This window comes from Cebidichthys violaceus, unplaced genomic scaffold (genome assembly GCF_023349555.1).
Source record: "Cebidichthys violaceus isolate CVI_PGR_0920_01 unplaced genomic scaffold, fCebVio1.0.p SCAF_1, whole genome shotgun sequence".
NCBI lineage: Eukaryota > Metazoa > Chordata > Actinopteri > Perciformes > Stichaeidae > Cebidichthys > Cebidichthys violaceus.
In genome coordinates, this window is record NW_027176262.1 from 24,342,086 (window position 1) to 24,355,810 (window position 13,725).

General features: G+C 47.2%; 1 protein-coding gene across 1 annotated transcript in view; it reads right to left on the reverse strand.

The window, feature by feature from the left end:
* Positions 1-2,365: 2,365 nt before the first annotated feature.
* The window catches only part of si:ch211-137a8.4 (uncharacterized), a 29,061-nt gene continuing 17,701 nt past the window's right edge, over positions 2,366-13,725 (reverse strand). The window contains exons 2-4 of the mRNA XM_068716535.1: positions 8,838-10,453; positions 7,480-8,046; positions 2,366-3,494 (exon numbers count right to left, since the gene is read on the reverse strand). Coding sequence (XP_068572636.1) covers positions 3,472-3,494; positions 7,480-8,046; positions 8,838-10,254 — 2,007 coding nt within the window. The 5' untranslated portion in view covers positions 10,255-10,453 and the 3' untranslated portion in view covers positions 2,366-3,471. The remainder of the gene's footprint in view (positions 3,495-7,479; positions 8,047-8,837; positions 10,454-13,725) is intronic.

The following is a 13,725-nucleotide window of genomic DNA, read 5'->3' on the forward strand; positions in this document are numbered from 1 at the left end:
CTCTCTTTGACCTCGACCCTAACCCAAAGAACGACACATCTGAAGACGAGTGGAACCGCTAAGACATCAGCAGCAGCGACACGTTCTCCATCTGCTAGTCAAAGCTGCTCCAGTGACAGAGGAGGAGTCTGGATCTCATCGCTGCTCATTAACGCTCCCACACGTTGTCAAAACTGACACCATTATTATCTCCCCACTTTGTCCATTACATCGTTTTTAAACCACAAAGCATCAGTTTTCCTGAGGTAGTTTTAGTGCGTGTGTGTGTGTGTGTGTGTGTGCAGCTACTGTACTCTGGCATTACGGCTGTAATAACATAATCCCAGAGATTTGGCCTGACAGCAAGACAGTATGCTGCCGATTTCAACTGACAGTAGGGAATTATTGTCTCCACGCACTTCACAGACGGCTAGACGTGTGCTAGACATGTGTTAGATGTGTGTTAGATGTGTGCTAGGCGTGTGTTAGGCGTGTGTTAGGCGTGTGCTAGACGTGTGTTAGACGTGTGCTAGACGTGTGCTAGATGTGTGTTAGGCGTGTGTTAGGCGTGTGTTAGACGTGTGTTAGACGTGTGCTAGACGTGTGTTAGGCGTGTGCTAGACGTGTGCTAGACGTGTGTTAGACGTGTTAGGCGTGTGTTAGGCGTGTGCTAGATGTGTGCTAGACGTGTGTTAGACGTGTGTTAGACGTGTTAGGCGTGTGTTAGGCGTGTGCTAGACGTGTGTTAGACGTGTGTTATACGTGTGCTAGACGTGTGTTAGGCGTGTGCTAGACGTGTGCTAGACGTGTGTTAGACGTGTGTTAGGCGTGTGTTAGGCGTGTGCTAGATGTGTGCTAGACGTGTGTTAGACGTATGTTAGACGTGTTAGGCGTGTGTTAGGCGTGTGCTAGACGTGTGTTAGACGTGTGTTAGGTGTGTGCTAGACGTGTGCTAGACGTGTGTTAGACGTGTGTTAGGCGTGTGTTAGGCGTGTGCTAGATGTGTGCTAGACGTATGTTAGACGTGTTAGGCGTGTGTTAGGCGTGTGCTAGACGTGTGTTAGACGTGTGTTAGGCGTGTGCTAGACGTGTGTTAGGCGTGTGCTAGACGTGTGCTAGACGTGTGTTAGACGTGTGTTAGGCGTGTGTTAGACGTGTGCTAGATGTGTGTTAGGCGTGTGTTAGACGTGTTAGACGTGTGCTAGACGTGTGTTAGGCGTGTGCTAGACGTGTGCTAGACGTGTGTTAGACGTGTTAGACGTGTGTTAGACGTGTGCTAGACGTGTGTTAGACGTGTGCTAGACGTGTGTTAGACGTGTGTTAGACATGTGTTAGGCGTGTGTTAGACGTGTGCTAGACGTGTGTTAGACGTGTTAGACGTGTGCTAGACGTGTGCTAGGCGTGTGTTAGACGTGTGTTAGACGTGTGTTAGACGTGTGCTAGACGTGTGTTACCATTGCTGCTGTGAGTCTCAACGTGTGGCCCTCGGCCCTTAATGTTGTGTAATTCCAGTTATGTCTCCCAGAGACGTTTCAACATTCTGTAGTGTGTGGAAAGCAATTCTCTTCAGTGGCCTGCAGCACGATTCTTCCTTCTGTTAACTTTTCTTCATCACTACTATGTAGCCTTAGGAAACACACACACACACACACAAACACACACACACACACACACACACACACACACACACACACACACACACACACACACACAACAATATGGTTTGATGTCCCTGTTGTTTCATAAATGTAATGTATGATGCTATTAGATTGGTGCCAGACCACCCAGTTAATACAGAGAGCAAACTGGTGTTTTGGCTGCAGTGAAAATGTTGTTTTTGAAAAAGGCCGATGGTAATGATTACATCTAACGCTCTGGAGTTATTCCTTGGAAATGTTTGGGTCACACGAGTCGGAAGCAACGCAGCCGCCATTGAAATGTTGTCCACGGTGGAGGAGAGTCGAGGGTCTCCACCTCGGGTCTCGTGGTGGAGATGTTTGACCCTCCCTCGTTGCACATGTGTCTCACCCTGAAAAAGGATTCTAATTGACTTGTTTTTTGTGACAAGCAACAAATGGAAAATTTGAGTGCAGATTCTGCCACAAACACCTTTCAAATCCTAAACATCGTTCTCCATCTTGCTGACCATCTAGCGACCTTTGGGATGTCCTGGTTGGTCAATGGATGGCCTCCTCTTACATATCACGTCATGCTGCAACATGATGATTCAGATCTACTTTAATACAAAGAACTGTCGTATTATTACGTAACCGGATGAGCTTATCGATACACAGATTAATGAACGTCCTCCTCCGACCCTCCGCCCGTCTGCACACAGCACTCCACTGATCCAGATAAGAGTAGAAAAGCCCACAATGACTTGCAGTTTAGTTGTTAGATTTTAGTCTTTATTGTACTATTTTTTTTTCTTGACAATTTGCTAGCGGACATGTGAAAACTTTTGACCAACAAAACAGCATCATTATTATTATCTTTTCTTTTTAATTACAGCATATCGCCAGACTGCGGTAACAGTGAGAAGATGTGTTTTTAAAAAATAAAACAAGAAAGAATAAAGAGAATGCAAACCAAACAGGAAGAAAAACAAACATTTTGACTTTAATATTTGATGGTGTGTGTTTTTTTTTTTTTTGTTCTTTTCTTTTTTTAAATTCATGTACACAATTTAACAGTCTAAAAACATTGAACACAGAGCTGGAGACATTGCAGTGTTGGTTGGGGAGTGGCAGTCCTCAGGGCAGTTTATATACTGAAGCAACACGGTCCTGCTGCTCTGTCAGATATCTACTGGGGGAGGGGGGGGGGGGGGGTTTGACTGGGGACTACAAACCAAAATGGCCGTCAATACAAAACTAACAGTCTTCTTTTTTTCTTTTTTTTTTCTTTAAATCCACCAATCAGGAGTCGGTAGAGACAGAGAGCAGAGTTAAGTAGCTTGAAGAGTTGGAAAATAGGGCAGCAGGGGGGTGGGGGGGGTGGGGGTCTCGATTTTCTTTTTTTTTTTTTTTTTACATTTCAGCTTTTTTTCTTTTCTCTCGTAGACAATATAAAATCTCACAGACAAGCAAAGAAAAGAATAAAAACACTGGATGTACATGTGTGTGTATGTGTGTGTTTGCATGTATCGGACGGAGGGGATGTATGAATGGATGGATGGAGGGATAAAAAGAAGGGCTTGAATTATTGCTTTCTGAGTAATTATTATTTTCACTTGTCATCTACATGAATTGCATCTTTCTCACTCTCTCACTCTCTCACTCTCTCTCTCTCTCTCTCTTTCTCACCATGGCGTTCTGTTAACACGTGATTACTCTGTTTATTTGGGAGGAAGGAGGAGGGATGAAGGGAGAGAGGAGGAGGAGGAAGGAAGGAAGGAGGAGGGGTGAGGGTGAGGGTGAGGGTTGGGGGGGGGGGGGCTCAGAGCTCCTTGCTCAGCGAATCCCGGGCAGTTCTAATCCTCTTTGTGTGGCCTCACACGTTTCCCGCCTTTTTGTCTGGTAAATGATAACAGAAGAGATTGAAAAATGTATTAAAAAATAGGTCTTGAAAAAAGGATAATAATAATAATAAACAGTCATAAAAAGGGTTATATGTTGTATGTGCGTTTAGTGGTTTAGTACAGATGTTGGTCTAGTGTTGGGTTAGTTTAAGTTCTTTTTTGTTAAGGACGTACACAAAGCAAACAACAACAACAAACAGTTTCATGTGAAAAGTGTTAAAACATAATGGAGGATCAAGACGTCCGGTCTGCTCGTTTCTCTTTTCCCTCACAGACTCTTGACCAGGAGGAGAAGATTTTAAATAACCTGACCACCGTCTGTCTACAGTCACGTCGTTCTGTTTGCTTCCCCCCAGAGAGCGGCGGCTAGTTAATCTGGCTTGTTGAAGAGGCTCCGTGACACTTTGATTTTGCCCACTAATCCGTTGATGGACTCAACTCTATTGATGTCTGCTAAACCAGCTTTTCGCTTCCACGGCAAACAGAGAGCTAACTACCTAAGCTACCGCTAGTTAGAGCTAGCGGCCAGCTGCCGATCAGCTGGAAGGAGAAGGGAGGCCGGAGCACAAAGGTCGAGAGTCTGCAACGAACCTGTTGGTGGTTTATCACACACTCGATGTGGACAGATAGCTAGCTTATCTTGCTAAACATTTCCTGAGACAATTATCATTTTGGTGTCACTGTAGCCTGGGCTCATTCAGCGTTAGCATGGAAGACGAAAAGAAAGAACGACAACTTTCACAGTCTACTGCTTCTGCAAGGACTTCCAGCGTTGGCTGGAGGACTTTGGTTACGTAGAAAGGAAAATAAAATAATGAAATCAATGTCGTAATTTCTTATTGTTCAATCGTTTCCATCCAGAATGGATGGTGCATCCAATAAGCTCGTTTCTGACGTATGGGAGAATAGCTGCATATGTAAAGAAAGTAGTTTGAGATGACAAACCTTTAACTTAATTGATTTATAAAACTCTATTATAAAGAACATTAATAATACAAATGTGCCGGAAAAATCAAACAAAAATTGCTGCTTTTCATCAGCCGAAGTCCGTCGTTCAAGAAGATCTAACTCTAGTAGAATGGAGAAATAGCGCTAACTTGTGATCCCACAGTTTAGACTAACTCAAAGACTAACTCGTTAACTAACCGCTCTGAGTAGCCCCATGACCCTTGGACATTGTAAATGGGAAGCTTGTTCCCAAAGCTAGAACCCCACATGACGGTCACTTATAGTTCAGGTCTATAAAACTACATTTACAAAAGATACATCTGAAACCAACCCGATCTCACGGGAAGACATGTAAGTAGCTCGTCATTTACTGATCTTTCCTTCCGTCATTAGAATGAATTTTAGGCTCTTAGCATGTCACTTAATGCTACGTTGTGACAGTGAAATGGTTGCGGTTATATTTAGGCAACAAAACAATATCAGGAAGGAAAACATGTCACTAATGTAGCTTGAAACTGATCTTGCGCTACATGCTGCTGTAATCCTGTAGATGTCCCCACTGCGGGACTGATAACAGGTTATCTTATGTTATCTTATGAGCGGCCTCTTGACAGTGTCGTTACATGGATGCGTTGGTATTGCATGACTACATGGTGGTCAAACGGCACGCTAAAAGCAAGCAACATACGCCAAGAGTAAGCTCCCAATATCACAAATTACCCAATATCACAGATCAATTATAGTCCAGAGCCAAATGCTCGGAGTTAAATGGAGTTAAATTTTAGCAAAAGAGTTTGAGCTTCAAAGAGGCTTCTAGTGAAAGGCAGTGCAGCAGCAGGAGATGCGCTGCGCTGCACAAACATCTGCTGGGCTGCATGAGATCAAAGCGAGGCGGGTCGCCGGACACGGAGCCTCACACTGGAGAGGCAGGCTGGGACCGATAAATAATGGAGGAGGGAGCAGAGCACCTCCTGGTTCACAGGCAGCTCACCTCCTCACCTCCTCAGTGTCCAGCAGCTTTCCAGCTCGGGCTCCCAGGTGGGAACGTGTAAAACGGTACAAAGAGGAGCGAAGCGTTGCTGGAAAACCGCTTAGAAACAAAATGGCCAAAAGCTGGACATGTCAGGAGATGTAAAATTGCATCTCCGTCCTTGTATTTCCTCACATCAATGCTAAATCCAATTCATGTCTTCAGGTCACGACTGCACCGAAACACAAGAATCAAAGCCGTTACTGCTCTGGGGTGAGTGTGTGGTGGGCGCTGTAGTCAGCCTGCATGGTGACAGGGTGAAGTTCATGAACAGTCAGCCTCTAACCATAGCTGCCCTGTGAATCTGCACTCACCATCTGAGTCCTTGTAATAAGTTGAACAGTTGAGATTGTTGGTGAACTTGACATGATAATGAAATCAGCTGTCACTGACGTAAAAGGGATGCTTCTCTCTCCTCCTCTCGTCTATCGAACACAGGCTGCATATCTAACACTGGACAAACAACAACTACAATTTCATTAAAACAAATTCAGGAAGAACTGCTGACATGCCTATGTGGTTCTACTTATGTGTGGATAAAATATATATATCTATCTATATATTTATATATATATAGATCATATTCATCATGTCGGGAAATGCGCCTCTTCAATTTGAATCCTGTGTATGTTAAGTATGGAGCTGCAGTCGGGACGTGGTTAGCCTAGCTTAGCACAAAGAATCAGCTAGCCCGGATCTATCCAAAGTTAAAAAAATAATAACACCTAAAGCTCACTAAGACACGTTTCCTCCTAGAAGTTCCTGTTCGTTGAAGGAACTAAAAGGTTGCTTCAGCTCATTGTTGTTTGAGTTTCCACAGCGGACTTAAGACCTGCGACTATTAGGCAAACAACATCCCGCCGCAGAGGTCAACACACGCTGCAGCCTGGAGTCCAGTGTGTCTGCTGCATACTATTTACTGATGCATGTTGAATGTCCGTCTCCCCACAGAATCGCTGTGTGAGCGTTTGATAGTTATCGAGTTGTGCTTTAGAGCGTACTTCCCTCTCATTTGCGGCATCTCTTTCTCTTCTTCTCTGTTTCAATGCTTTCAAACAAAGAGGAATGCCCTCCCCTCCTAAAATGGTCCTTCATCCGTTCTAGAGCTCTTCCTCGTTTCTATGAATGACGCAGTAGACGAGTTGAAGCAGAGACGCTGTGTGTGTGACAGAAAGTACTACCCCCCCCAACCAGGGCCTTTTTGAGGATAATATAGACCCTCGACCTGTTAGAGTTCCTCAAACAGCTCCTAGTCACTGGGGAAGGTTTTAGCATTTGTAAAGGGGCTTTAGTGAACTCACGAGATGCTGGTAGGTGTATCTCTCTTCTACTTTGGACAGAGCCAAAAGGTAGATGGTTCCCCTGCCTCCAGTCTCTGTGCTAAGCTAGGTGTACCACAGCCTGACTCCAGCTCTTCTGTTGAACCACAGACATCCTAACGCGTGTTTGAATGTGTATAGCCTGTGCTAACGTGTGTGATTGTATTACGTATTAACGTGAACAGTGTGTTTCCACATACGTGGGTTAACCTGTGCAGAAATGTGTGTTGGTGTTACGACGTGTTTGTAGGATCAGATGTCGGCGTCGTAACACCCGTTTAGACCGTTGTCGACGCACAGCTCCCTCTCTAATTGGTCAGCTGCGGCCGATACCACGTTCTGAACAATGGCCACCGCTGCCTCTCGAAGATCCCTCTTCCTCATCTCCTCCTCCTCCTCCTCATCTTCCTCCTCCCCCTCCCTCTCTCCCTGGTCACATGACTCTGCACCGTCGTGAAAACCTCCGTTTTGTGGAGACTCCGCCTCCCTTCCTTCCCCCTCCTCCTCCCTGCTAACGGCTAGTGCTAGCTCAGGTTCTTGACGGCTGGTTTTAGTTTGTTTACTGCTACCGTTTATTATAGCTGGCGCTTGTTGTTGTTGTTGTCTGTTGTTAGTATCTCCTTCTTTGCTGCTGGTGCTGTTTTGTGTCTCATCAGAGTCCCGGTCGGCGTGCTCTAACTCACCGCTGTTCACGGCTGTGGCATTGATGATCTTGGCGTTGCTCTCCTCTTTCGCTCCTCCTGCCTCTTTGCTCTTCTTCACGGGGCTGCCCCCCGTCGTCTTCTTCTCCTCCTCCTCCTCCTCCTGGTGATTATGTTCGGCGTTCTCTTCCCCCGTGCCGTTGGAGCAGCCGTTCTCCCCGTTGGTCACGGGAGCTTCAACCGGCGTCTTCTCCACCTCCTTTGCCGCCTCCCCTCCGGTCTCCGCCGCCGCCGCTGCCACCACCGCCACTGCCGCCGCCGCCGCCGCCGCCGGCGTCTTCTCCTCCTCCGCTGCATCTTTGTCATTGGTCTCCTTGGCCGCTGTGTCAACTTCGCCATCAGCAGCTCCTTCCTCCACTGCCTCTTCTCCCTCTCCTCCCTCCGCGGCCTCCTCCTCCTCCTCCTCCTTGGCTCCCTCGCCCATGTCCACACTAGTGGACTTGCCCTTTCGCAGGATGAAGTTCTTCAGAGACACTGCTCGGCCAAAATGTGTGCGCTTGGCCTTGGCTGACTTGCCGTCTTTGCCTTCCTCTGCTGCTCCGTCCTCACCTGCAGGGAAGAACAGAGTTCAGGGTCATTGATTACCTCTGAAACATCTGCTGGCTGATCGATCACAAAGGATTCAAATTAATTCATTGATAGGTGAGTTAATAATTAATATACCGGTAACTAAATCTAAGGCTTTTTGGCCACTAGGAGGCCTACTTTTACTCTACTTTTAGCTCCTTTTTGGTCTCAATGTAGCAACTCTGCTGGCTCTTTAGCTGCTAAAGGCTCAACTGTCCTCATTAGCCAAATTGGATTTAAAAAAACTAAAATCGATGATTTGCAATTTAATAACGCCGGTGCACAGCAAGCACCTCGTTTGCCCAGGGTTCTGTATTTCTGTACCATTTTCTGTCTGCAGCCAGAGAGCAGAGAGGCAGCTAAATTTAGTCTTTGCTGTTGACTGAAGCCACAGTGTGACCAGAATTTCACATCAGATGTTGAATATTTTATTTGGGACAATGTTCAATTACATTACCTCCCCCAGAGTTAGCAAGGCACTCGGTCCTGTCTGTGCTCCCAGGACAGACACGGACACGACATGTGTGTGAACACGGTGTCAGACTTTGCATGTTTGAATGGTGTCCGTGGTAAACTCTGTGTCTGGCCTTCTCTACAAGGGTCACGAGATAAATCTGGAGGTGGGTCATGAGATAATTAATGGTGTAAAGTTTCGCTACACTCTGATCTGTGGATTTATTTGAGAAAAATTGGATAATTTAACCTTTTTGGGAACAGAAATCGGAGATGTTTCCCCAAAACAGATGCTGTGTTTTGGTACAAAGTTATCTAACCTGTGGCGGCAGCTGTAGTTGCATCCTCCTCCCCACTGGGGGCGCACTCTGTGTTGGCGCGTTTGGACTTAGGGATGACGCGCTTCTTGAAGGAGGTCCAGATCTCGTTGGCGTGTTGCGTCACCGTCACACCTCCCGCCGTTGCTGCCTTCTCCTCCTCCCCTCCTTCAGCCTTTTCCTGCCCTTCCTCCGTCTTAACCTCCTCTGCTCCTCCCTCTGCCTTAGCCTCCTCTCCTCCCTCATCTCCTCCTGCCGCTGCCGCCTCCTCTGGCTTTGCGTTGTCAGCAGAGTCTTTGTCAGAACCCTTGGCCTTACCGCTGATGCCGACCATGGACGGGTCCCTCTTCAGGCCCTGGAAGGTCCAGGAGCGTTTCAGCTTCCACCTCTTCTGCCCCGACTCCTTGGAGTCCAGCGTGGAGGAGTCTCCGCCTCCTTCTCCTCCTTCAGCTCCGTCCTCCTTAAGGTCTTCTACTCCTCCTCCTCCTCCTCCTCCGCTCTTCTTGTGAGCCTTCTGAGCCATGAGCTTCTTGAAGGAGTGCCAGCGTTTCATGTGCTTGGTGGCTGCCGAGGAGGACGATGCTTTCTGTTCTCCCTCTGCGCCTCCCTCTGCGCCTCCCTCTGCACTTCCCTCTGCGCCTCCCTCTGCTCCTCCTGCTGCTGCACCCTCCTCTACGGTGGAGTCTGCGGTGGTGTTAAGTGCTTCGGGATCTTCCATCCGGTCCAAGGACTTGGATCGGACCTTTACTTGTTTCTGGGGTTCTGCGGCGGCGCCGTCCTTCTTCTCGGTGCTGCGATGGGAGAAGATCCTCGCCACCGGCTTCCTAATTAAATCTCGAACTGTGGATTTAGCCTCGGCCGGTTTGCCCTTCTCTGCTTTCTTCTCCTCCTCCTTCTCTCCATTTTCTGGAGCCTTCTCTATCGCTGCATCTCCCTCTGCACCTCCCTCTGCTCCGCCCTCAGCTGCCGCACCCTCCTCACCTCCTTTCTCTCCCTCTTTCTCCCCTCCTTCAGTGGCATTCTCTTCTCCTCCTGCAGTGGCTGTGCTCTGCTCTTTCTTCTTCCTCCCTCCCATCACCTTCCCCAGGCCGCTCTTGTTGAGGAAGGAGTCCAAGAACGAGGTCTTGGGCTCAGTAGAGGAGGCGTTTTCCGAACTCTGAGGAGGAGCTGCCTCCCCAGTCGCTGCTGCTTCTCCCTCCTCGGCTCCTGTCACCGCCGCTGTGTCGTTGTTCACTGTCTCTTTGTTATCAACAACCTCGCTGTTGACAGCGGTGCCATCTTTATCGACGACTTCGCTGTTGACAGTCTCTGACTTTGCGTTGGCGTCTTTAGCCTGGTGCTCGGCCTCCGCCGGCTTGCTCTCCGGGGTTTTCCCGTCTTCCTGGACCACCGGCGCCGCGCTGGCCTCCGTCGCCGCCATTTCGGAAAGGGAAAACAAACAACAACAAAATAAAAAGCGTGTTCTTTCCTTCCTTCCCTGGCCTTCTGCCCTCCTCTTCCTCTCTCTTTCTGTTTTTGTGTTCCTCCCGCTGTGGTGGCGCTCTCAGGTCATGGAGAGCAGGGTGGAGAACAGTGATGAGGAGGAAAGACACTCAGCATCCTACTAGTCCTCCAAACTCCTGCAGAGACAAGAGGGATGAGAAGAGGGGCAGAGAGAGGAAGAAGCGCAGATGGTTAATAGCCTGAATCAACACCATAGACTCTCAATTAGTCGAGTCTAGACTGTGCATTGAATGGGGAATGAAGTGTAACAGAATAGAGAATCTCAGAGGGAAATGCAATGCAATTATGATGTTTCCTAATCAGTCACACGTCCAAAATTCACACCCTGTGTGATCTGCTGTGGGACACACACACACACACACACACACACACACACACACACACACACACACACACTCCTACTTTGACTTTTTGAAATGACACGGCTCAAGAGGTTTCTGGAGAAACCACACAGCAGCAATAAAAAAGGCCTCGCTTCCTAAAAGCCCCATCATTATTCTGTTCAGAGTTTGACGCTTAACTTTCATCAGCTGGCGTTTCAAAAACCAGAGATGGACGGTCCTGAGCTGGTATGTGTCCAGATATTTAACATCCAGCTCAGACACAGATATTTAAGGAACGTGGCGAGTCATGGGTTGAATGTTCATTCACGGCCATTAAGTTGACTTACTGATAGAATTAAAAACAGAAGAGTTTTTGTCACTAGTACGGGTAAAACTCTAAAAATATTGGATGCTATGTCCTTTAGACTCTCCATTAGACAGCCACATCTCTCAAGGGTTCATCCCATCATCAGGCTTGATTGACAAAGATCCTCTAAAGCACCAGGAGACATTGTAGTTCCAAAGGTTTGATTTTCATGGGATTTGTTGACAATGAGAAGAACATACCAGACTTCTCCTTTAAAACACTGCTGCTCGGTTGTAACACCGTTGGAGAATTTAATGAATGAATCAGCAGATCATTGAATTAGTGAGTCACACGCTGATGCTTTTCAGTTGTGTGAAAACTGTGGAGAGTCCAGACGTTTAGTGAACACAGTCGCACACACCCTCCGAGGAGAAGGTGAGTGAGTCAGACTGCAGGAGGCAGAGAGATGCAGAAAGAGAGGCACTCGGGTGGAGAAACAATCACACAGGGGAGATGGAGGAGAACACAGACAGACAGAGAGAGAGAGAGAGAGAGAGAGAGAGAGAGAGAGAGAGAGAGGTGTAAACACATACATCACATGCTCCAGATAATCTCACTATGTTGTTGCCACAACTGACTGACTGACTGACCAGGATGGCTCACCGGTCGACCGAATGCCACATTGGCTCGCTTGCTACACTGGCCGCCTTGTTAGATTCACTGGCTGGCTGGTTAGTTTACTAGAGTTACCACCTCCACCAACCGGTCAACTTGTAGTGAACGCCCACGTCTGTCCAAATCGTTTCATGTCTTACTCAAACCAGCCTTCGTGAAACAACACCGCCAACCACCACACCGACGCGTTGTTCAAGCACAGAGCTGCTGATGGGTGAAACTGGACGACGGCCTCCTGAGCTCTCTGGCAGATTGTCCTGCTGTTCAGAGGGTCAGCTGGCTGGCCTGAGGCGGCGACAGACTCGCCGCTATAAGCAGCGGTCCTGCAAGTAAACATGACCCGACGAGTTCGCCAACCGCCATGTTGGATGAATGGTGAGCGGCTCCCTCCTCCTGGCTTAAGGTCTCTTGTTTACTACTCTGAGCTGTTAGCCTGTAAGCTCTGACGTACACAACTCATTACTATACCTGCTAGTAGCCTTAGAATAGAAATGCACACCTCAACCTCTGCACACAGGAATAGCTACACACTCTTATTACCAGGCAGTATTAGAATCAAAGTGGTCTTCAGGTGCAGAGAAATGTGCACATATTAGTCTCAGTGACACCGACGCAAAGGCTAATGACAACACCAAAAGCAGCATTTATTTCAGCTACCTGCCGTTTTTATTCTTTTTATTTTGCTGGAAGTGAACGATGAGTTCATTGAACTGGAGCAGCGAGTCATTTATCACTGCTGGAGCTGCTAAATGCATCTCAGGTCTTCAGGTTTGGGGTTTTGAAATCACAACGGACGATTGAAAAAGCTTTCGTTCATTCAGCGACGCGTTTGCTCAGACTGTTCGTACGTGCAAGTCACATTAGCGGCTGAATGTGCACAAGAAATTATGAAGCATTAGGTCTGATATTCTGCTAATCAATAATTCAGCCTTTGATTCCTGGATTTGTTGAAATACTTCACATGCAATTGTAGAATCTCCACTGCCGGAGTTCTGGCTTTATTGACCTTCAGCATTCCTTTTTTCTTTCATTCAAACCTCTGCAGGACCTTAACATATCTTAACATATCAGGAATTATACATTTTTTGTTTTGTCCAATTGTGTCCCTGCATGTTTCTTTCTCCAAGTATTAAGACTCTGTTATTGAAGATGCTCTGTGGATCGTGTTAGTCTTGATAAACTTGACAGATTTCAAAGTTGATATCAAAGAAGTGAGCTAGTCGGACATTGTGCGACATTCTGCTGCTCATTGGCACTAAAAGTCTATCTTTAGATATCTAGAATATGAATTAGACCAGTCGTGATGAGACTATCAGCCTCGAATGGCTTTGTAAAGAGGTACATCTCTTGAAAACTGATGGAACTGTTCTTCCAGAGCAAACTGAGCCCGTGGTTGGATCCAGTGAACTACCTTCTGGACTTGACTTAGGCCTCATAGACGTCGGTAGCGTGACGCGTCTGAGGTGCTTTCTGTCGGCTCTTCAGGGGGATAAAGTGAGCAAGATCTTCAAACTTCAGTTGTCTCCATTAGTCTGAAGGCAAGTTCTTAAATCCATCCAAGCCAACTCTTTGGAAAGTCTTACCAACACATCCTCAAAGACTGCCCCTCGTTTACTTACCCAACAAAACCTAGGGCCATTTCCACATGAACTGAAGGCTGCTGAGGTTATTCCATTATTAAAGAAGATCAAAACAACAACAAACCAGAGCCAGCTTCATGTATCGTATCTAGAAAAACAGAGAAGACTTGCTGCTAGGCAACTACATTCTCACCAGATAAGGAACATCTTAAACCCTCTTCACTAAGCACACCTCCGAGGTGGGGACTGGGCGGGAGGCCTCCACAACTTCTGTGACTTTCAGACACACCATCCATGATTAGCCAGGTGTGTGGAGGCGAGATGTTAGGCTGGGTTTAAAGTTCTCTCTCAAGCTACCGTTTTCCTTCTTTCAGAATTTCTACAGCAAATACTTGTGTGAAAGGGTGTGTGGCTTCTCTGTCACCGTATGAACCCTTTTGCCTGTCAGTGTAGTCAGATGACACGTTGTGTGAACTAGTTATCATCAAACACACCCCAGCATT